This window comes from Trichosurus vulpecula, chromosome 1, assembly GCF_011100635.1.
Source record: "Trichosurus vulpecula isolate mTriVul1 chromosome 1, mTriVul1.pri, whole genome shotgun sequence".
NCBI classification, from domain to species: Eukaryota; Metazoa; Chordata; class Mammalia; order Diprotodontia; family Phalangeridae; genus Trichosurus; species Trichosurus vulpecula.
In genome coordinates this window covers 282,050,944-282,075,678 of record NC_050573.1, presented here as the reverse complement: position 1 = coordinate 282,075,678, position 24,735 = coordinate 282,050,944, and the positions used below count along the sequence as shown (strand labels likewise).

The window sequence follows — 24,735 nt, the reverse complement described above, 5'->3', positions numbered from 1 at the left end:
AAGACAATACATCGAAGTGAAACTAATAAAGCAGTCACACTTTCAGAAAGGAAAGAGACAAGAAAATATCTGTGAGGTGTGGCACAGTGAATGAATGCCAAGCATATAGAGTCAGAAAGACCTAGGGGCGAGTCTTGCCTCTGACACATGCTAGCTGCGTGACCATGGGTAAACCTCTGAACCTCTCAGAGCTCTAGGCACCTCACTGAGACTATAAATTACAGAGGAGTTGCTGAGATCATTAGAGAGGTAATATGCACTAATAGAGCCCTGAGTGTGGAGTTAGATAGAGGAAGATCCCAGGTTTTGGATGAGTTAAAACCCATCCTCCCTAATACCTGTGTGACCCTTGGCAAGTTACTCTCAGGCTCCTCAACTGTAAAGTGAGTGGGTTGGGATTAATGATGCTCCATTTTTCAACCCTGATCATTTTCCCTGACTGTCCCCCACACCTGGAATTCTCTCCCTCCTCATCTTTGCCTCTTGGCTTCCTTCAAGTCCCAGTTTAAAACCCCATCTTCTACAGGGAGCCTTTCCAGACCACCCTTATTTCCAGTGCCTCCCCTCTTTTGATCACTTCCTATGTATCCCGTATGTAGCTTATCTGTACATAGTTGTCTGCATGTTGCCTCCTCTATTAGATTGTAAGCAACCTTGAGGGCAGGGGTTGTCTTTTGCCTTTCTTTGCCCGGTGCTTAGCACAGTGTGTGGCATATAGTAGGCAATAAATACTTGTTGACTTGACTATGTCTATGATTCTATAAATATTGGCTTAGAATTATTTACCTAGTCCAATTCTTGGGCAATAGGACTCAGAAAAAAAAATGTTAGAAAGAACGTTCATAATGACTTAGGCATTAATTACAAATTTGAAACTGCGGTGTTAGTCTGGTTCTGAAATAGCTTTGTCTTTCAAACTCTGTTTTCCCTTCTGACCTGGTATATAAGAGAGCTATGCTTCGGGGATAGACTAAAACTCTAATTCAGCATTAGCTATATTTGTATGGCATTTGTCGTGTCTATACTTTTCAGGCCTGGATTCCCAAGAGCACTGGATTGCGAGTCAGAATTCCCAGGTTCTAGTCTTGGCTCTGCCACTAACTAGTTGATAAGATCATAGATTTGGAGCCAAGGAGAACCTCAGAGGTCATCTTGTCCAACATCTTCATTTCACAAATAAGGAAACTGAGGCCAACCAAGACAAAGTGACTTTTCCAAGGATCACCCAGATCTGCAGACTCTAAATCCAGTACTGTTTCCCCCAAATCATACAAACCACTCTGGGTAAACAAAACACCTTGTTCTCTCTGGGTCTCAATTTTCTTATCTATACTACTAGAAGTGTAGACCAGGTCAACCCTGAGATGACTTCTTTTCCACCTCTATGATCTAAGTTAGAGAAGAAAGTTTCCATGCCAGAAGTTCCTTGAACTGAGATCACAAATTCAGAACAAGAAAAAGGATAAATCCAAAGCCCATGGAAAATGATGAAAGTTAAAAAAGCCCTTTGTTGAACTCTGATGGAATTTCACATCCGTCTAGCTTGATTCATTAATAATCACTGGTAGTTGTGAGACTTAGTGCTGCTGGAGAAGTCTTGGCTTCGAGTACTGGAAGCCAATCAAATTTGATTTCACGCAAAAACTTGTTAAGTGTGTAGTCTCAGTGACTGAAACTCAGAACCAGAGGGCACAGACACCCTGCATCCTTACAATCTGGAGCTACTGAATCTCACAAAGCCTACTGGTAGATGCACCAATCTGAGCATCCACACACATGTTTTTTCTCTACATCAAGAGGGAAACTGCCTATCTGTCAGCATACAAAACTTCATGGTTAAGGAGAAGAGGGACTGCAAGGCTTGACCAGCAAGCAGTGGCCCCACAGGTAATGCCACAGGGTCAGAGTTAAAGATCATGCTCAGAGGGATGGTCTTCCACAGTGTCAATTGCCAGTTTACGACCAAGAGAGGCACAAGAACATAGAGTATTTCAGACATTTCATCTAATTTTAAAGCAAATTTTGGCTTATCCTTTTTTTTAAACTGGGTACTACCAACTCCAACTCTCCTCTATTTACAACACCTAGAAATGAATGGTAAGTAGTCCTTGGGAGAGAAGCTCCCCCTTTGTCTTTTCTTCTGTCCCCAACTTGGGTTACTAAGATCCCACTGAGGCAGCCAGGTGAGAAGAGTGACCTAATTGTTCATACTACTTGGATGAGCTACAAGTCTTCAGGAAATATGGAAGACCACCAGCCTTACCATCTGCTCAGCCACTTCTAGACCCTTGGGCACTGTTATCTAACCTGCTACACACTCACCCTAAGGGCCCCTAGGCCCTGCCATTCACTTCATAGGCTTCAGACTTCTGGGTCTTTCCATTTGCCCTACAGCTAAATTTATGTATTGTCTTCCCTAAATGTAAGTGATATAAGCTTCTGGAGAGAAGTTGTCTTGTATTTTGTTTCTTTGTATCTGCAGAATTTAGCAAGTATTTGACACATAGTAAATGTTTAGTAAGTACTTTTTCATTCATTCATTTTTCTATCCCTCTCACCATTTTAGAGATGAGGCTACTGAGGCCCAGAGGGGACTTAACCGAATTCACACAGATCATGAGTAGCAGAGCCAGGGTTTGAACCCAGGTCTTCTGATTCCAAATCCAGTGTTTGTTCTGCTATACCAAAGCAGCCTTTTGAGGAAGGAGGGAAAAGATCTTTCAGTTGTGACTGAAATAAAAAGACACACAATTGGAGAAAAGCAGAAATATCTTTTTTTTTTTCTCATAGTCTGCCCCCAAGGGAGAACTGGATATTCCTGACGCTGAAGCAGTTTCTAAAAACTTCCTAGCCCAGGCAACTATATGATGCTACCTAAACCAGCAGGACCCAGCCCCTCGGGAAACGTGTCCTGTGGCAAAGCCCACTCCTGACCAACTTCCTGAACCTGCTCTTTCATAGTCTGGGTCCTCCTGACCTGCAGTACTGGGAAGTAGAGGTTACGAGGTGAGGTTATAAGAGGAAAGACGAGGTGGCGCCGTGGTTGTCCTTACTTACTTTCTGTCTCTGGAAAACATGTGTGAGGGGAGCCACCTGACAGTCTTTGTGAGCCCCAAAGACCTTGCACATGGAGCAGGTGGGCACTTCACAGTTCAGGCAGTAGATGTTGATGCGTTCATCTTCGTGCTCTTCGCACATCGGCTGCTCTGACTTTCTTTCTGGCCTGCGAAAGAAACATTCAGGATGAATATGCTCTCAATTTCCACTTTTCCAGGGGTAGACTGGGGTGCTGCAGACAGCCAAGCCCCACATGTCCCCGTATCCCCTAGACTTGTCTAATAATAGCTGTCAGTGTAGCACCTACTATATGCCAAATGCTTTACAAATATTATCTCCTTTGACCATCACAGTAGATGCTATGATTATCCCCATTATACAATTGAGTGAACAAGAGACCAAGTAACTTGACCAAAATTACAGCGTGCAAGTGTCTGAAGTAAGATTTGAACCCAGGCCTTCCTGATTCCAGGAGCTATGGGATATTCTAGATACCCTTTTATACTTGCAGAGTACTCCCCTACGGGCCCTGCCCCAGGTGTCCACTGATTTCATTCCAGAATTACTTTCCCTATTGTGGTCAATGCTAAGACAGATAAATCAATAAATAAAAATTTACTATGTTCCTACTACGTGCAGGCCCTGCACTAATTGCTGAGGATACAAGAAGAGGTAAAAGACAGTCCCTGCTCTCAAGGAGCTTATGATCCAACGAGGGAGACAATAAACATACACACAAAAAGTCAAATACAGGAGAACAGGAAATGATTAGTAGGGGGAATGCACTGAAATTAGGAGGGTTGGCCAAGTCAGTGCTGTGAGTTTTGATCCCGTGTCTCTTAGGTAGTTTTTTTTCTCTCACATTTTCCTCCCCATGAACAAAAGAAAAAGAAAGGAAAAGAGAGGAGAGAGGAGAGGAGGGGAGAGGAGAGGAGAGGAGAGGAGAGGAGAGGAGAGGAGAGGAGAGGAGAGGAGAGGAGAGGAGAGGAGAGGAGAGGAGAGGAGAGGAGGGAAGGGAAGGGAAGGGAAGGGAAGGGAAGGGAAGGGAAGGGAAGGGAAGGGAAGGGAAGGGAAGGGAAGGGAAGGGAAGGGAAGAGAAGAGAAGAGAAGAGAAGAGAAGAGAAGAGAAGAGAAGAGAAGAGAAGAGAAGAGAAGAGAAGAGAAGAGAAGAGAAGAGAAGAGAAGGGAAGAGAAAAGAAGGGAAGAGAAAAGAAGAGAAGAGAAGAAAACAAAAGAAAACAAAAGAAAACAAAAGAAAAGAAAATCTTCATAACCCATAGGTCAAGTGAAGCCAATTCCATTATTGTCCATATTGAAAAATATTTGTCTCTTTCTGCACCCTGAATCCATCACCTTTCTGGCAAGCGGTGGGAAGACTACTTCCTCTTCAGTCCTCTGGAACCACAGTTGGTTATTGCAATTAATAGAAGTGGAACATCTCCCCATCCCCAGTCTCTTGTCCCTTGAAACACCCTACCCTTCTCTCTTCTCAGGCAGTTATTAGCTGAGTGACCTGAGGTTTACTCTCTCAACTTTGGCATCTTCAGCAATAAAGAATGGATAACAATAACATGGACCTCACAGGGATGCTGTGAGGATTAAATGAGATAATCTATGGTCTTATGTGAAGCTCTTGGAAACCCTCAAGTGCCATATTAATGCTGGTTAATACCATTACTGTTGTTAGTATTCCATTACAATCCCCAGATCTCAGTTTAACCAACAGTTTGACAGACAAAGGTTTTCCCAAGGTTACTGACAGGCAGACGCCTCTGATGACTGAAGTCCTACTGCGCCATTTCATCGAGGTGCAATGACCTTGGGTTTCCAAGCTCATGACAACAGAACACAAATTCCACAATCTGGAAAGGCTTGAAGGAAGGGCCTAGTGATGAATCGTGTGTTTGTCTTCTGATGACTAGTCCAGCTAAGTCTGGAGAGGTTCATCACCCTGAGGCCAGCTACCAGGTGATGATGAATTTTTTGGCCAGGGCAACTCATAAAGCCCATCTAGTAAAAAATGAAGGGCTTACAATCTGGAGCTACAGAGGGAGTATGGTTACAAGTAAAATCATGGATCTCTGGGTGGGAGGGAATAAGCATTTATTGAGCACTTACTATGTTCAAGGCGCCATGCTAAGTGCTTTACAAATATTATCTCATTTGATCCTCACAACAAGCCTGGGATTTAGGTGCTAATATTAGCCCCAGCGTATGGTGGAGGAAACTAAGGCAGACAGAGGTTAAGTGACTTTCCCAGGGTTCACATAGCTAAGTAAGAATCTGAACGCAAGTCTTCCCGACTCCAGTGCCAGCACTCTACCCAAAGTACCTTCTAGCTGCCTCATGGCTCTTTGGAAGTATCAGAGTAAGATGGCAGGTAATGAATTCTAGTTTATGACTTTACTACCTGGTGAAGATACTTACCAAAAAATAAAATAACCAAAAGACTAGGAGCTCAAGTGAAGGAAGATCAATGAGCATTACCTCGATAATCACCCTCCTGGATTTCTCCTCTCCTCTCTCCTCCTCCCCTCTCTTCTCTTGTCTCTCCTCCTTTATATTCTCTTCTCTCTCCTCTTCTCTTCTCCTCTCTTCTCTCTCCTCACCTTTTCTCCTCTCCTCTTTTCCTCTCCTTTCTCCTCTTCTTTCTCTCCTCTCCTCTATTCTCTTCTCTCTCCTCTCTTCTTCTCTCTTCTTTCTCCTCTTCTCTCTTTTCATTTCTCTCTCATTTCCTCTCTTCTCTTATCTCTCCTCTTCTCTCTTCTCCTCTCTTCTTTCTCCTCTTCTCCTCTCTTCTCTCTCCTCTTCTCTTTTCTCATTTCTCTTTTTTCTCTTCTCTCTCCTCTTCTCTCCTCTCCTCCCTTCTCCTCTCTTCTCTCTCCTCTCCTCTCTTCTCTCTCCTCTTGTCTTCTCTCTTCTCTTCTCCTCTCCTTTCTCCTCTTCTTTGTCCTCTTTCCTCTCTTCTCTTCTCTCCTCACCTCTTCTCTTCTCCTCTCTCCTCTCCTCTCTTCTCTTTCCTCACCTCTTCTCTTCTCCTCTCTTCTCTTTTCCCCTCCTTTTTCCTCTTCTTTCTCTTCTCTCCTCTCCTCTATTCTCTTCTCTTTTCTTCTCTATTCTCTCTTCTCTCCTCTCTTCTCTTCTTCTCCTCTTCTCTACTCTTCACTTCTCCTTTCCTTTCTTCTCTCTCTTCTCTCCTTTTCTTTTTAACTACATCCATAATTCCATTAGTATAAGGAGGTCTTATGAAGAAGTCTTTCTACCTATGCAGAAGAGCAACTGCTCTGCGACTTACAGCTTTAGGAAGCTTCCTAGGAGTGCTGAGAAGTCTGAGTCTCAGTTTTCTCACCTATATAATGGGGGTACTACCTACTTCTCAGAGAATGTTGTGGGACTCAAATAGCTGGTGTTTACAACCACAGAGTTCCATATGAAGAAAAATAATTATTACAATGGTTTGTGGTTGTTCAGTCATGTCCAACTCTTCATGACCCTGTATGGGATTTTCTTAGCAAAGATACTGGAGGGGGTTGCCATTTCTTTTCCACTGGATTAAGGCAAACAGAGGTGGAGTGACTTGCCCAGGTCACACAGTTAGTGAGTGCCTGAGGCAGGATTTGAACTCAGGTCTTTTCGACTCCAGGACAGGGACTCTATCCCCTGAACCACCTAGCTGCCTCATTATTATTATTATGGTTAATGATTGCTATATGAAGCTACAGGAATATAACTACACATTCCTACAGAATTTTTAATTTCCTGATTAGATCTTTGCTGTGCACTTATAAACCAAGGGGTCAAAAACGGGGTTCTCCAAGAGACAAGCATGACACTTCCTATGAGTTGCCTTGATTTGTCATTCAAAACCATCCATCTACTGTCTGTGCAAAAGTGAAGGCAGAGGCAGCAAGAAGGACATTAAGGCACATCCCAAAGGCTCTATTTATAAGAATGAAACTATCTAAAGTAACCTTGAAATTAAACCCAGGAGAGATGGGCATGTTCACTTTTAGAAAACAACACAAGATATTCTTATCTCTATCCACTCCCTGTTTCTCCCATTTCCCTCCCCCACAAAATAACTGTCAAAAGGGGGGAAAATGATTGAAACAGGAGAAAAGCCAAATAACTGAGGTAATGCTACTGTGAGCAAGTGATCTCCAGTGAGCATTTATTTGGAAGGTCCTAGGAAGCTAAGTGGCTCAGTGGATAGTGTTGGGTTGTCATTGGTCCTTCGAATTCTCAAAGAAGACCACGACATCAGGAAGGTGATGCCATGACATTCAGGTGAATTGGATTTAAGTGAGGCAGGGCTGTGCAAAGCCACCAGCCTTACTTTCTCCTCTGAAGCCATCTAGATCCCATGGCAAGATATAGATCAGGATGACTAGAGATGGCTCCAGATGCAGTAGGAGATTTTGGTCTTTTTAAGCTAAGGTCTTCCAGACTATCATGCCTTTCTTTGTATCCCCAGTGCTTGGCACAGTACCTGGTACATAGTGGGTGCTTAATAAATGTTTATTGACCCACTGACCACAGTTTCAAGGTTATAATTAATGCCTGGTTCATTATTAATATTCTTGCCGTCACCACAACCTCCAGCAGTCCCCAGAGCCATATTATCTAAGAACAATATTGAGGAAATAATTTTGTCCTGAGTCTTCAAAGGGACTTAATGCTCAGGTCCTGCCTCTGGCTATGTGACCCTGAGTGAGTCACTTAATCTCTCAGTGCCTAGGGTAACTCTCTTACCAGCAGGTTCCATTGAAAACACTGATCCCTTTTGACAGACCTGTGACTTCATTGGAGGCAAGAACTCTGGAGATGAAGCTTCTTTTTACCTATGTCAATCTACAACTGTCCTAAAATCCAGTTACTTGCCCAAGATCACATATAACTAAGAACTTAATAAATGTTCGTTCAACTGAACTTAGTATAATAACTTGCACTGATGTAACACTTTAAAGTTCACAAAGCACTTATTTTGCAATGAACCGGTTGGTGCTAGTATTATTATCCCTGTTTTAAAAACGAGGAAACTGAGGAGCAGTACATAGTCAGAGTTTATATTGAGACACCTAAACATGGCCTGTCATTCTATTTCTTTATACATACATATATTCACATAAAAACAAGCGTGTATATACATTTAAGTTTATGTATTTATTTATATATTATATGTCTATTTCAATGGGAAATTCACTGAATCATGGCTTTGCCAATTACTAGCAGTGTGACCTTGGGTATGTCACTTAAGTTCTATGGGCCTCAGTTTCCTCATTTGTAAAGTAAAGGAATTGGAGTGGATGATCTCTGTGGTCCCTTCTACCTCTGCATATCTGAAGATGGAAAGAGGAGACAATTTGAAAGTGTCCCTTCTATACAATTTCTTTATGGTTTAATAATGGCACTTGTTTCTGTTTGTTTAAAATCTTAAGAGGTGAGGGCTTATCATACTTTTTAATTTAATTCCATCAACATTAATTATATGCTTCCTTTGTGGCATGCCCTGTCCTAAGAACACAGGACATTAAGATGAAAACTAAAGTTTCCTGCACTGAAGGAGTTTACAATTCTTTAGTATTCTCCTCCAAAACAGAATATCATTAATAAGTCATTTCATTCTCAAGCAACTCAACAGCATCGATGTCAAGCTTTGCAGATGACACAAAGCTTGGGGAGGTAGCTAACACATGGGACGACAGAGTACAGACCCAAAGCAAGTAGTGCAGGTAACAGTGTAGAGAAGTGAATACAGTCAAATAAGATGGAATTTCATAGGGCTAAACCAAGTTCCACACTTGGGTTCCAAAAAAGAATTCCAAAGAATAGAGCATAGGGGAGCCATAGTAGGCAAAAGGTCCTGAGAACAAAGATCTTGAGATTTTAGATGACTGCAAATTCAGTCAAGCAACTCCCTTCCTCTTCTCCCCTCAAATCTAATGGTCTACTAGGCTGCATTGAGAGGTATGACGTCCCTAATGACGCAGGTAAGAGTTCTGCTATACCTTGTCCCAGTGGTCTGCCCTATCTACAATACCATCTTTGTTTCTCAGCACTACATTATAGGAAAGATATGGACAAGCTGACATGTCCAAAACAGGGTGAGAGGACTGCAGAATATGCCATACAAGGAAGGGTTGAAGGAACTGGGGGTGCTTAGCCTGGAGAATGGGAGACTTAGGGGAGTACATGTCAGCTGTCCTCAAGTATCTGAAAGGCTGTTTTATGGAAGCCAGAATAGACTTGCACTACTTGGACCCTGGTGGAGTTTGAAGAGGAGAAGATGGATGCAATATAAAGCATCTCATCAATTAGGGCTACTCAGAAGTGGAATGGACTACCTCAGAAGACAGTAAATTCCCTGCCTTTAGACACCTTCAGTAAAAGAAGGCATAGATCGTGCAATGGAACACACTAGGCCTAGAGAAGGAAGGCCTGAGTTCATATCTGCCTCAGATACCAACTGGCTATGTGACCCTGGACAAGTCACTTAACCTCTGTTTACCTCAGTCTCCTCATCTGTAAGATGTGGATAATAACAGCACCTACCATCTAGGTTTGTTGTGAGGATAATTGTAAAGCACTTACCATTGTACCTGGCATGTGGTAAGCGCCATTTAAGTGTTAGCTATCACTATTACTACTTAATAAAATGTTTGTTTCCTTCCTTCCTTTCCTCTAAAAGACTGAATGTCCAAAAATATTTATAGCAGCTCTTTCTTGGTGACAAAGAATTGGAAATTGTAAGGATACCCATCAACTGGGGAATGACTGAACAAGTTGTAGCATATGAATGTGATGGAATACTGTTGTTCCATAAGAAATGATGAGCAGGCAGATTTCAGAAAAGCCTGGAAAGACTTACATGAACTGATGCTGAGTGAAGTGAGCAGAACCAGGAGAACATTGTACACAATAACAGCAACATTGTGCGATCAACAACGTTGATAGACTTAACTTTTCTCAGCGATGCAAGGATCTAAGACAATTCTAAAAGACTCATGATGGAAAATACTATCCACATCTAGAGAAAAAAACTATGGAGTCTGAATGCACATTGCATATTATTTTCTCTCTCTTTTTCTTTTGTTTTTTCTTTCTCATGGTTTTTTCTCTTTTGTTCTGATTTTTCTTTCACAACATGACTAATGTGGAAATATGTTTAATATGATTGTACATCTACAGCCTATATCAAACTGCATGCCATATTGGGGGAAGGAAGGGAGGGTGAAAAATTTAGAACTCAAAATCTTATGCAAGTGAATGTTAAAAGCTAAAAATAAATAAATAAATGGATTTTTTTAAAAAAATTTTATCTTTGTGTGCATCTATCATTTGATTTATTTTTTAATAAATTATTTATTTTTAGTTTTCAACATTCACTTCCATAAGTTTTAAATTTTCTCTGCTTCCCTCCTTCTCCACTCCCCAAGACAGCGTGCAATTTGCATATACATTCTTATTAAACATATTTTCACATTAGCCATGTTGTATAGAAGAATTATAACAAATGGGAGGAACCATGAGAAAGAAAAAACAAAACAAAATTAAAAAGAGAGCAAATAGTATGCTTCAATCTACATTCAGACTCCATATTTCTTTCTCTGGATGTGGATGGCATTTTCCATTGTGAGTCTTTTGGAGCTGTTTTAGGACCTTGGATTGCTGAGAAGAGCTAAGTCTATCAAAGTCAATCATCACACAATGTGGCTGTTACTGTGTACAATGTTCTCCTTGTTCTGCTCACTTTACTCAGCATCAGCTCATATAAGTCTTTCCAGGTTTTTCTGAAGTCTGCCTGCTCAACATTTCTTATAACACAATAGTATTTCATTATATTCATATACTATGACTTGTTCAGCCATTCCCCAATTGATGGACATCCCCTCGATTTCCAGTTCTTGGCCACCACAAAATATCTGCTATAAATATTTTTGTACATGTAGGTCCTTTTCCCATTTTGTGATCTCTTTGGGAGACAACCTTAGAAGCAGTATTGCTGGGTCAAATAAATGGAAATTTTTAAAAAAAAAGATGAGCAGGATACTCTCAGAAAAATCTGGACTTACATCAACTGATGCAAAGTGACATGAGTAGAACCAAGACAACATTGTACACAGTAACAGCAACATTGTAAGATGATCACCTGTGAATGACTTAGCTAGGACTGATGATGAAAAAATGCTATCCATCCCCAGAGAAAAAACTGATGGAGTCTGAATATGGATCAAAGTATACTTTTTTTGACTTGCTTTATTCTTCTTGGGGTTTTTTTTGTTCTTTGTTTTCTTTTGCAACATCACTAATACAGAAATGTGTTTTCCATAACTACACATGAATAACTTAGATAAAATTGCTTGTCTTCTCAATGAGGGTGGGCAGGGAGGGAGAGAGGGAATTTGGAACTCAAAATCTAAAAAAAAGCAAATATTAAAAATTATTTTTATATGGAACTGGGAAAAATAAAAAATAAACAAAATTTTAAAAAAATAAATAAAAGACTGGATGGCCACATGTTGAATAGGTTGCAACATGAATTTTCATTCAAGTAAGGACTGTACTAGATGGTTTCAGAAATGCTTTCAGAGAAATAATTGAGATTCTGTATGTTCACTAACCTCCTTTACTCTCTTGGGAGCAGTACCCACTCTCACTGGACAAGGCTAACATGAAAAAATATTTTGAGTATATAAAGGGGGTGTTCTCTTCTGACTCTTTTATAAGGAGATAATCCTTTTTTCAAGGTTAATGCCTCATCAATGTTAAGGGGGTCTTTGTTCTGACATTGATGATGTCTTCTGAAAAGTGTTCCAAAATGCCTGAACAGCACCTTACGGATCAACTGATTAAAACATAGTCAGTCACACATTTGAGCTATGCCCTAGTACTCAGCCATTAGAAATTAGTCTAGAGGGCTAAGGAGAGAGGCATGGAGAGAAGATGATCAAGGACCACAGATTCCATTTCCCTTAAAGGGAAGTCCTTCTAGGGAACTATGTAGTCAAAAGAAAGTAGGGAACCACACAGTCCTAAACATGGCAGCAAACAGAGGCAGTAGTGGAGTGGTGAGGGGTTTCTGGGCCAAACCCAGAGCTTCTGAAACAAGAGCCAGCAGCAGGAGAGGGTCAGGAGTGGAGCAATAGAGGACTTCCTGGACTAACAGGAATTCTAGGACCAAGCCTCCTGGACAAAGAGGAGAAGGTGCTAGACAATACATCGTTCCTGGGTCAGACCTCATAGAAATAAAAGTTTCTGGAAAACACCAATTTGCTGGACCAAGCAAAGGAGTTTTCATATCAAGCAGGAGACAGGATTGAGGAGTAGCAAGGAACAGTACTACAATGTGGCGGATCAAACTTGGACTTTTCCCTTCACAGGTACTGAAAATTATGTGGACGCTGAGGGTCCAGGGGTAAAGGATTGACTCATTAACAATTAACAATTCCAAGTGCTTTCTTCTCATGGGAGAGATTCAACCCTGGGATAATCTTATGAGACTGGAGCTTTCTGGATTAATCCACTGGAGAAGACAAATCATGGGCTTGGGTCTGAGTCGGTTCTGTTTTGTGATTCATTGGTTGGGTTAAAAAATGCCTGTCCTATAGTCAGTGCCAGGGGTGGGGAGCCTGCAGCCTCAAGGCCACATGTGGGCTTCCAGGTCCTTGGGTGCAGCCTTTTAACGATTTGTTCTGTGAAGTTTGGCTTCAGTCAAAGGGCTGCACTTGAGTACCTAGAGGGCCACATGTGACCTCAAGGCTGCAGGTTCCCCACTCCTGGTCAATGCACGGTTAACTTTTGTGCTCGTATAGGAACTAGTACCTGAACGTGAGACAAATCCTGATTTTCCAAGGGCCAATCACTGTTGAGGGCAAAACAAGACCAACAGAGATTTCTCTGTAGGACTCCAAAGGTTGATCTTGTTCCATGTAAATCCAAAATTTCAGTCTATCTATGAATTACATGTAAAATATTTAGTCTGTGTTCCGTATTTTTGAGTTAATAAAGCAGAGGCCTGTATCCTGTCATTAAGCACCCACACAGTATTGTCGTCGTTCAGTTGTGTTGGATTCTATGTGACCCCATGGATTTTGTTCATGGGGTTTTCTTGACAAAGACACTGGAGTGCTTTGCCATCTACTTCTCTAGTGTGTCCTCATTTTATGGAACTGAGACAAATAGGAGTTAAATGACTTACCCAGGGTCACATAACTAGTAAGTATCTGAGGCCAGATTTGAACTCAGATCTCCCTGACACCAGGCCCGGTATTTTACCCATTGCATCACCCAGCTGCCCACCCATAGAGTAGTCTTGGGATAACAAAGAATGATGCAATGGACTGTTACCTGGTCGACTCCTGCTTGTATATGTCAATGATGTTTTCCACCAGCAAGTTCCTCTGAAGTCCATATACCCCATGTCTGTCCAGAACCACTTCGTGCCTGCAGGAGGGACACCTGAATCGACCACCCGATGCTACTGTAGTGCCTCCTCTCGTTGGCAAGTATGGGTTTGAGGCCTGTTCTTGCCCAACAGAAAAAACAAACCAATTCAATAATGACACAGATAACTTTTCCCAGACCTCTGAAGTCTAAATTTCCACTTTATAAATTGCTCAAACAATCTCAACCTAAAGTTCTAGTACATAATATTCCCCCAGGGCTCCTCTCACAGGTAATCCAAACTATGGAATTATTCCTGGTATCAAAGATTTCCTCCCCACTTCACCCTAAGGAAGTGGTCTTACATTCAAATGGTGTCTAAGTTTATATCATTAACCTATTTGCATTACTACCTACTTCTCTGTTTCTCTTCACAAAGACTTGGCAATCTGGTTACAGTCAAGGCAAAAAGCATTTATGAGGCGTTTGCTATGTGCCAGGGACCATAGAACAAAAAGACAAAGAGCTGTGCTATATGACTTGGGAGAAGGCGGGGCTAGAAGCAGGCCAGAGAATTTAGGCTCCCTAACCTAAGATATTCATGTCCAAAAATCCCAAAGGGGAACTCAACTTTTCCCTAAAGAAACATAAAACATATATGAGAACAGCTCAAGGCACTCGGGTAATCCCCCTGAGTAATGCTCTACAGTGACAGATCATTCACTTAAAACGGTGAAAGATGGATTTATTTCCCTCTTCTCTAAGGGGTGCTGGCTCTTGGTTTTTGAAATAATACTCCATCATAGGAAGCGTTAGAGGGGGTTACAAATCAGAAAATATAAATAACAAAAATGGACAAACTTGCTCTCCTGCCCCCAGAACAAATTCAGCCCTGTGAAACTCCCAGCAGGGTCTCACCTCCGTAGGAAGCACCTGCTTCTGGGTTACTTCTTCTACCCCACATGCCCTCCTCCCTGAAGAAGCAAACAAACCTACCTGGAAAATGTCACTGGCACACTTTCTACACAGGTTGTGCTGACATGGAAGAATCACCACAGGTTTTGTGAACATCTCCAAACAGATGGGACAGATAAGCTGCTTCTCCAGGGTGTCCATCGTCTGCTGTTCCTTGGAAAAAGACTTGTAATTTAGAGATGTACTCATCTCCTCGCCGGCCCTGGGGCGTGTGGTGTCAGTGAAAGGGTGATCCAGATGGATGGAGGGGTAAATCTAAGGGCCGGTTTCCTTGAAAGAATTCCAAGGGTTGTGTGCTCAAGTGTCCTTTAGGTTTCTTTGGCTAGAGGACATTGTTTCAAGCCAGGCTGCTTCAGAGTGGGGGCTGAGGCTGTTTTTAGCAGCCCCTCATCACATGGTGTCAGGCCGGCTTGTCCATATATGCCAGTGACGGGGGATGGATTCAGACAGGTGATGGATCACAGAGACCAACATTCCTGGCCTGCTGAAGAAGGGAGGAGGTGGGAAGGAGAGTGACAGACCCGAAGAGAAGGGAAAGAGAAGCTGACAGTTGTCCCCAAAAGCAAGTGTGAGCCACTGCCTAGTAACAGAGTGGTCAGTAACTACTTACTGAATGACTGAATAGCTGACCTTCCTGGCGTAGCCCAGGGCACAATAAACACAGTTTAGTGTGTCCTTCTTTCCAAAGTGAAGTAGGAGAGTCATCAAATGGTGCATAATAATGCTTTCTTCTGAGGGAGGAGAATCTCTTAACAAGAAAAACAGAAAAGAATCATTTTAGTACAATAGTTCTGGTCATCTACAAGGGTCTGCTTTATTATGGATACTTACACTCGCTATGGTCCTTGGCTTTCAAGTGATTACAAACTCTCAGATAAAATGGCAACCCAACAAAAATCTCTATGAAGTAAAAGACCTCCACACCCTCATTAATAAACCACTTATTTTTAAAATATTTAAGATGACAAAACAGCAATAAAAAACAAACAAACAAACAGAAAACCAAACCAAGTCCTGGACAGTCCCTTGGAACTCATTGTCATGGGGTTTTAGGTTGGTGGTAAGTTTCCAACTGGCATGCATCTAAGCTAAGGAGAAGGTTATTTTCTCCTTGCTGTACAGCTGGCAAGAGGTTTCAATGTTATTGGTCAGTAATAATGGGAGTACAGTTCCCCTAAATTAAACGTAACCCAAATATATCTCAGCTCCCAGCCCTCCCTGTGTTGATAGCTGTTTCTGAGACACATACAACCCTTTGAACTAGACACTTCTTTCAGGGTTATTTTTAAAATGACTGTTTCCCAGATTACTTCTGACATGCGATGTCTACTCTCAGGTCAAAGCCATCTGTGCTGGTGTTTGCTAGCATTTTGCAAAACAATTGTATAACCAGTAAATATTTCAGTTAAAACTTCAAATTTAGAACCACCCATGAAAGGAAAAGAAAAAAAAGTTTGTATCTGTGGATAATAGCGACCAGTTTATCACTGCCTTTCTTTTCAGTTCTAAAAATAAAATGAGCCATAGGAATTTATCAGGAGGTGCATTTACTAAAATAAGCCTGCATTCACTTAATAACTGATAACCCAGGATGGCCAATGGCCTTTCCTTTATCCTTATTTGTTGATTTAAGGCTTGAAGTTAAAATCTACTGACATGTATTAACTATAAGAAGTGGCCTCCGGAAATTTCTGTTATTGTTTTCAGCACATATACTGTAGTACAGTAATGGTCTAATTATTGGGGCAATTCTTTTAATTATCCAACTAAGGCAGTTAGTTAACGAACCACATTCATTCTATTTGGTGTGCAATGCCAAAGAAGGCATATTCGATACCCTCTAGAAAAGATGTAGTCTTTATCTTCCAAGAGCTGGCAACCAGTGCAAAATAATTCAAATTAACAATACATTACATGTAGCACAGTCATCCATCCATCCATCCAACAAACATTTATCAAAAGCCTATTCTGCGCCAGGCACTATACTTAGTATTGCAGCCAATATAAGATGAACAAGAAATTTACCTTCAAGGAACTTCACAGCAATATAAAGATAATTTAACAAACAACAACAAATTATATATCATATTATATTAATATATGATATGATACATAATAAATATTATATTATATTGTAATATATAATTATGTAATTATGTAATATAATACATAATTACATGATATATATATATAATTATATATATGTAATGTGCAAATGAGAGTTCTAATTGAAAACTTTCAGTTATTCATTATTTGTTCAATATTAAGCTCCTACTATATACCAGGCACAATGGTAGGTATTACAAGGGATACAAGTTTGCCCTTATTAAGGCTAGCATTCTCACAATCCTGATACTTCCCTGTAGTGAAAAAAGGACCATAGAAGCATAGATTTAGAGCTGCAAGGGACCTCAGAGGCCATAAAGTTCAACTCTACCCCCCTCCCCCGAATACATTTTACAAATGAGGAGACTGAGGCACAGAGCAGCTAAATGCCTTGTCCAGGATCACGTAATTAGTAAATGAAGATGAAGGCTATGTCTTTTATGGAAGGTATATAACATGCTGTCTTTGGCATTGCATATCAACGTAATGAATATGGCTGATTAATTGCCTTGGTTGAGTCATTAAAAGAATTGTTCAAATAACTAGACCATTATTTTGCTTCAGCATAGGTGTTAAAAGGAATGATAGAAATTTCCAGATGCCACTTTGGAGGTTCAAGGCTCAAGTGTCTTTGGCAGGATTTGAATCCAGGTCCTTCTTGACTCCAAGCCCAAGGCTCCAAAAACTAAACAAAGAAAAGAAAAAAAGGGGCAGGGAACCCCATCTTTAATAAATCCAGGAGCTACTTCATGACATTTCTTTAATTAAACAGTTTGCAAAACTCTGGCTGAAAGCTTTCTTTCATTTGGAACTTGCTCTATACGCAAATTTATTGCTAATAATGTTCAGTTCAGGAGAAAGAGCTCTAAAGAAACCCTGGGAAACTTACAATTTACACATTCCTTTAAATATTTCTTGGGCTGATCCATGTGCCAAAAATAAACAGCGGACCCAAGAAGAGCCACACTCTGAAATGGTTGGAGCCTTCTTAACTTTAAACCAAAATCTGAGTTGAAATTAGACTAAATCAAATTCTATTTCGGAACTGAAAAAAAAAAAGAGAAATCCAAGAAGCCCAGACACAATTATTCACATGGTTGGAGTCCCCCCACTTATTCTTCTCCACATATAACATCAGCACCCCTTGCATTGGGGTCCTGCTCTGGTGTCGCCATATTGTGGAGGTGAACGAGCCTGGGTTCTCCAAGGCTATGTGAATGAAACACTGGCTGGAAAGACTTCCGAGTGCGGGACTGGTAATAGACTGACTGCCCGTCAGTGCAGCAAGGCATGTCTCCAGAAGGCTGACCCCACCTGAATGACTTTTTCCAGCCACAGCTACCCATGAAGTTATCTCCTAAAGTAGAACAGAGGTTGTCATACGCCAATAGAATTGTAATTATGAAGCATTTGAAGATAGTTGAGCAAGTTTGTTTATTTAGGCAACCAGGGGCATGTAGTATAGAAGCAGGAGTCCGTATAGACCTGAATTCAAATCCTGCTTCAGACACTAACAATCTAAGTGACTCTCAGACAAGTCACTTGGAATCTCTTGGCCTCAGTTTCCTTATCTGTAGAAGAGGATGATGATAACAACTGTAGGGTTATTATGGGGCTCAAATGAGCTTAGGAAGTGCACTGAGACTTTTGGGACACCCTGAAGCTAAAGCACATTGCCAAATTTAAAGTTACTGTGCAGTATAAATATCAGCTATCATCATCAGGTTGACCAAAGAGTGATGTTATCGTCCACAGCTGCTCTCCAAGACTTTCTGCTGAGTTACAGAGGAGTTGGTCGCAACCTTGGCGGGTGAGGGGAGCGTCCACATAGATGAAATTCCACATCCTTGAAATATTGAAGCCTTCATTGCACATCCTGGTAACACAGGGAGAGGCAGAAGGGGAAGTGGTTTGTTGCAAACAAACATACTGACTTGGGAGCCAGAAGCCTGGGGGTTGAATCTGGGCTTAGCTCTTGGTATTAACCAAGAGTCACAACTCCAAAAGACTTGAGTAATAACATATTTATTGCAAGAGAAAGCAGCGTGCATGCTGGGTCCCTTCTTGTACAGAGTGTAAAGGAGGCCCCTTCACACTGGCTACCTTGGGCAAATCATTTATTTAACTTGGTGCACCTTAGGGTCCTCATCCATGAAATGAAAGGGTCAGATCAGATGATCTTAAAGGTTCTTCTTCCAGCTCTAAATCTACGATCCTATAAAATGCCAGGCTGAGTTACTAACTCCCACTCTCTGAAATAATGTCTCATAGAATGTTAGGGCTGGAGAAGAATTTATAAGTCCAATGGACTCCAAACTTTTTTGATTGCGAAACAGCTATCATTTATGTTTCTTCAGTTGTTTTTCATTCATGTCTGACTCTTCTTGACCCCTTTGGGGTTTTCTTGGCAATATATTGGGGTGTTTGCTATTTCCTCCTCCAGCTCATTTTACAGATGGAGAAACTAAGACAAATAAGGTTAAGTGACTTGCCCAGGGTCACACAACTAGGAAGTGTCTGAGGCCAGATTTGAGCTCAGGAAGATGAGTCTTTCTGACTCTAGGCCCAGCACTCTGTGCACTGTGCCACCTAGCTACCCCTATCACTTATTAAGCACCTACTAAGTGCCAGGCACTGTGCTAAGCCCTAAGTATATGGCAAAAGAAAGGCAAAAGACAGTCCCTGCTTTTAAGGAGTTTTCGGTATGATGGGATAGACAACATGCAAACAACTGTGGGCAATCGAGATACTTACTGGATAAACTGGAGATAATAAACCAAGGAAAGGGACTAGCATTAAGGAAGTCTGGGAAAGGCTTTTGCAGAAGGTGGGATTTTAACTGGGACTTGTAGGAAGCTTGGGAAGCCAGGGCACATGAATGAGGAGGGCAAAAGTTCCAGGCTGTCAGGGGGGAAAAATGAGCCAGTGTCCTCAATATATGGATTGTACTCATATATAAATTATATACTTCTGTGACTGTGCTAATAGTTATGTGCACTGTGACACAATAAAAATTTTAAATTGTACATTAAAAATGATAATTTTGATAAATTTATGCATTAAAATTAGAATTTTAATGTTTTAACTATGAATTTTTAAAAAAAAATGTAAAGTGAAATAATAATAATAATAATATTTGATTCTAGAGTCAACAGGGCGACTCTAGCCTTTCCTGGACTGGGAGCACTACCAATGTTTAGATCTCCAGTGTAAGAACATAACTTTGGGGGCTGTTTACAAGAGAACAGATTAGAAGTAGGGAGGAATTTGAGGCAGAAATCAGGAGGCTATTGTAGTAATCCAGGTGATGGAAGACAGTGGCTATTCCACTAGAGAGAAGGCAATGAATAGATGTTGTAAGGGTAAAAATACCAAAATTTGGCAACTAATTGTGCATGTGAAATATTAAATGAGGGTGAGGAGTTAAAAATTACGAGTCTAGGTGATTAGAAGGATGATGGTACCCTAGGCAGAAAGCTTGGAAAAGAGGTGAGTTTGAGGAGAAATAATATAATGAAGGCCATCTCCTCGGGTATACAGAGGGGAGAGAAGAAGAGCACGTTGCCATCTGGCCCCACGGAGTGAACCACAGTTGTGAAATCATAGGTCTCCAAAGCAGACATTTCTGAATATATATAAAAATACACGCGCGCGCGCACACACACACACACACACACACACACACACACACATTGATCGATTGATCGATAGACAGACATTACTTCCCTCAAATTATTCCCTTAAAGATCTCCCTCCCTCCCAGGCCCCCCGTTGCTGACATTTGTCCCAATCCTGGCAACCTCTTATGCTAGGAAAATTTTCAGGAAAAATAGCTTGTTTTGGAAGTGGGGAGGGGAAGAGGAAAAGTGGCAAGGGTTTGAGTCAAAGGAGGCCAAGTGAGGGCTACAGTAAGCTGTCCTTAACTAGTGGTCGGTGCATTTATCATCCATCTGAAAGGTGTCCAGTAAAAGCTATCTATAGCAGCGGCAGTACCTGCCAAAGACTGATTCCCTCCAAAATGGCCAGCCTCTGAACTCGGTAAATGGAAGTCTCCCCTCCCCGCCACCTCCTCCTTCTGGTTGACTGGCGGCTCTAATCCTGGCTTTGGGCAGCCAGCTGGCCAGGGGATGAGTGCAGGCAGTCCCCACTTATCACTACAGAGAGTAACAGGCCATAATCTTTCTTCACTGGCTTCAGGTCAACCTTTGGTGAGTCAGTCAATGAGTAACAAAGGAATAAACAGGTTTAGGGGCCTAAACTCAAAAGAGTCCTTTTAGCAAAAAGATGGCCGGGCATTGACTTCAGACTCTTCTGCTGGCTTTAAGGGCCATCAGGACTCTGCCATACCCCTCCTCACCCCATTCCTAGCCAACTTTATTTTCCACTGATCCCCAGCACATGTTGTTGTTGGGTCGTTTCAATCATGTCCCACTCTTTGTGACTCCATTTGGGGTTTTCTAGGCAAAAATACTGGAGCAGTTTGCCATTTCCTTCTCTAGCCCACTTTATATAGAAGAGAAACTGAGGCAAAAAGGGTTAAGTGACTTGCCCAGGGTCACACAGGTAGTAAATGACTGAGGCCATATTTAAACTCAGGAAGATGAGTCTTCCTGATTCCAGGCCCGACACTCCACCCACTTCAACACCTAGCTGACCTTCTTAAATGCTAAGGCCAAGGGTTTGGTTCCTATACTTTATCATCAAAGTAGGGTGGGTGTATGTCCATCCACACTATGGTCCATTTCTTCCAGCTCTGTTCTTTCTGTTTTCTGATATCCCTGTTTTTATAATGTTGACGTTTTTTCCTGGCAGATTGTTCTCAGAGCTCTCCCATTCAGAAACAATTTGTCTTACTTTACATAGCTTCCTCTCTAAACTAAGCAGTTTCACTAAAAAGCCCTTTAAGGTGGTCAGCACTCCACCTATCCCCTCCATCTTGTATTTGTCCTGACCAGAAAATCTTTTCTCCCTACCAGACATCCCCGCCTGCTCTTCTTAGGAAGTCACCACAAACACATTTAGGACAAACTTCCTCTGGCCCTGGGTAAATTGCTTGTCTTTCAAAATCCCACATTTACATATTACATAACTAACTCACTTTCCAAGGCCTCTCTTCTTCATAGTACCCTTAAATAATCATCACTCTTTCAAAAAATGAAGGAGTTTTCCAGCAATACTGCTTCTAGGGCTGTATCCCAAAGAGATCATGCAAATGGGAAATGGACCCAGATGTACAAAAATATTTATAGCAGCTCTTTTTGTGGTGGCCAAAAACTAGAAATTGAGGGGATGCCCATCAGTTGGGGAATGGCTGAATAAGTCATGGTATAAGTATGCAATGGAATACTATTGTGCTATAAGAAATGATGAGCAGGCAGACTTCAGAAAAATCTGGAAAGACTTATATGAACCGATGCTGAGTGAAGTGAGCAGAACCAGAAGGACACTGTACACAGGAACAGCCACCTTATGTGATAACTGACTCTGACAGGCTTAGCTCTTCTCAGCAATGCAAAGACCTAAAACAATTCCTAAAGACATGACGGAAAATGCCATCCACATCCAGAGAAAGAAATATGGAGTCTGAATGTAGATTGAAGCATACTATTTGCTCTTTGTTTTGTTTTTTTCTTTCTCATGCTTCCTCCCATTGGTTTTAATTCTTCTATACAATATGACTAATGTGAAAATATGTTTAATAAGAATGTATATGTAGAGCCTATATTGGATTGCATGCATCCCCCCTTGGGGGTAGGAGAGGGAGGCAGAGAAAATTGAAAACTTATGGAAGTGAATGTTGAAAACCAAAAATAAATAAATTTATAAAAAAGGAGTTTTTAATAAAATAATAATTGGGGACGAGGTTAAGTGAATTTCCCCAAGGTCACACAGGTAGTAAATAACCAAGCTTGGATTCTAAATTCAATTCAATTGAATAAACCTGTGAGTCTACTGCGAGCCAGGCACCTAGCTAAGCCCAAACCATAGAGCAAAAGAAAAGCAAGAGATAGTCCCTGCCCTCAGGGAGTCAGGGAGTTTACACTCTAATAGGAGGGACAATACGCAAACAAATATAAACAGAGCAATATATGCAGGATAAACAGGAAATAATTAAAAGAGAGAAGGCCCTGGAATTAAGAGGGGTTGGGTAAGGCTTCCAGTACAAGGTAAGATTTTAGTCAAAGGAAGCCCGGGAGGTCAGTAGACCAAGCAGAGCAGGGAGTGCATTCTAGGCATGGGGGACACCTAGAGAGAGAATGCCCAGAGCCAAGAAACGGAGTCTTGCTCGTGGAACAGTCTGGAGGCCAATGGAGGAAGTAAGGCATAAGAAGACTTGAAAGGTAGGAGGGGGTCTGGGTTATGAAGGACTTTGAACACCAGAGCAGTTTATAGTTGCTCCTGGAGGCAAGAGGAAAACACTGGAGTTTATTGGGGGTGGGAGGTGGGGGAGGGGGGTGTTCCACGTTCAGACTTGCACTTTAGGAAAATCTCTTTAGTGGCTGAACTGAGGATGTTTGGGAGGGGGGAGAGACTTGAGGCAGGCAGACCCACCAGCAGACTACTGTGGTAATCCAGGTACAAGGTGATGAGGGCCTGTACTAGAGTGGTGGCAGTGCCAGAGAAGAGAAAGGGATGTATTCCAGGGATGCTGCAGCCTTGACATCCACAGGCCTTGGCCACCAAGTGGATGGGGGTGGGGGGGAGAGATGGTGAGGAGTCCAGGGTGACTCCTAGGTTATGATCCTGAAGGAAGAGGGTATCGCCTTCTACTTTAACTGGGAATGTAGGAGGCTGGGAGGTTGGGGGAAAGATTTGTGAATTTCCATTTTGGACAAATTGTGTTTCCGTTGTCTGCTGGACATCTAGTTTGAGATGTCTGAAAGGTGTTTGGAGACAAAAGATGGGAGGGAGGACAGCGAAGAGATTGGGGCAGGAAAGGTAGATCTGAGAATCATTTGCATAGAGATGACATTTGAATCCATGGAAGCTGATGACATTGACAACTACAGAGGGAGAAGAGGGCCCAGGACAGAACCCTGAGGGACACCTATGTTGGCTCCATACAGTCAACACTTTCCCACCATACTTTTGTTACCCTAGGTCTCCTCCTGGGAGTCTCATAGCTTTTTCCTGACTAGTCTGTCTTCTCCCTTCTGGATTTCCCTCCTTTCTCCCTTAACTGACCATGGTGTAGAGTTGGAAAGAAACTCAAGTGGCCTTTCATCCAACTCCTTCACTGATGAGTAAAGTCAGACCCAAGTGCTTTGCCCAGAGTCACCCAAGTAATGAGAGGGGCAGCATAAGTTGAATACTGTATATTTCTCTCTTAGACAAAATGAAATATAAAACTATATTCAATTGTTTTTTCACTTCCATGGCCCTTGAAGCGACAGACTTTTTTTAAGATTCCCCATCACCTTTGCTCTTTCATTTATTAATTTAATTCCATTCAATCAGCATTTATTAAGTGCCAGACACTGTGCTAGGTGGAAAGTCACTTAGGCCCCTAACACCAGGCAGCTGAGTTCCCAAGGTAAGCCACTGATCACAAAAAATGATCCTGGGCCACTGAGGGAGGGGGAAAGACAAAGAGGGGAGGTGGGAAGTGTGCAAATTGTTACAAGGGGTGCAAAATCTTCCTATCACTGGCCACCAGGAGCCACTAGGTACTACAGGTCACCCCACCCCGTTAATTATATCCTATTTATTCTATGCATAGCTTGTTTGTATATGTTTATACTGCCACTGTGCATGCTGTCACCCCCCAACAGACTGAGGGCAAGGGCTGTCTTTTGCCTCTTTCTATCCCGGGCGTTTAGCGCAGCGCCGGGCACATAGCAGGCACTTAATAAATGTTTATTAAATTGAATTGATAAGCCCTTTGAACTTATCCTCCAACAAAAGCGGAAGGACGATGCAAATTGTGAAGTTTGAGAAATACAAAGTAGAGCCGTGCTGTCTGAGCCACAGAAAGGAAGCGAGATCTATGGATTAAAGAGAAAAGGCAACTGGAGAATGCGGGCATCGATCCCGCTACCTCTCGCATGCTAAGCGAGCGCTCTACCATTTGAGCTAATTCCCCTCCTGCAAGACCGTTTTTTTAGCACTTCCCCTAGGGAGCGGCGACCGGGGCTTTGATTGGCAAAGTTCCACCATCAGGCCATGCCCTCTTCCCCCTCCCCTCCCCATGGAGATAGCGCTCACCAAACTTTT

The 24,735-nt window shown here is 41.9% G+C and overlaps 1 protein-coding gene and 1 non-coding gene across 4 annotated transcripts in view; both read right to left on the bottom strand.

Annotated features, from left to right (window-relative positions):
- TRIM55 (tripartite motif containing 55) overlaps window positions 1-15,151 on the bottom strand; it is a 77,247-nt gene extending 62,096 nt beyond the window's left edge. Inside the window, exons 1-4 of one of the 3 annotated variants that reach the window (XM_036742043.1) lie at window positions 15,026-15,151; window positions 14,437-14,568; window positions 13,405-13,577; window positions 3,058-3,223 (exon numbers count right to left, since the gene is read on the bottom strand). In XM_036742043.1, the coding sequence (XP_036597938.1) occupies window positions 3,058-3,223; window positions 13,405-13,577; window positions 14,437-14,556 (459 nt within the window). In that variant the 5' untranslated portion in view covers window positions 14,557-14,568; window positions 15,026-15,151. Of the gene's footprint in view, window positions 1-3,057; window positions 3,224-13,404; window positions 13,578-14,436; window positions 14,810-15,025 lie in introns of those variants that run through there. The other 2 variants (XM_036742042.1, XM_036742044.1) reach the window with 2 other exon arrangements.
- A 9,380-nt stretch (window positions 15,152-24,531) lies between these two features.
- TRNAA-AGC lies at window positions 24,532-24,604 on the bottom strand. The gene has a single exon. It is a non-coding gene; the product is annotated as a tRNA-Ala (tRNA).
- Between the last annotated feature and the right edge of the window lie 131 nt (window positions 24,605-24,735).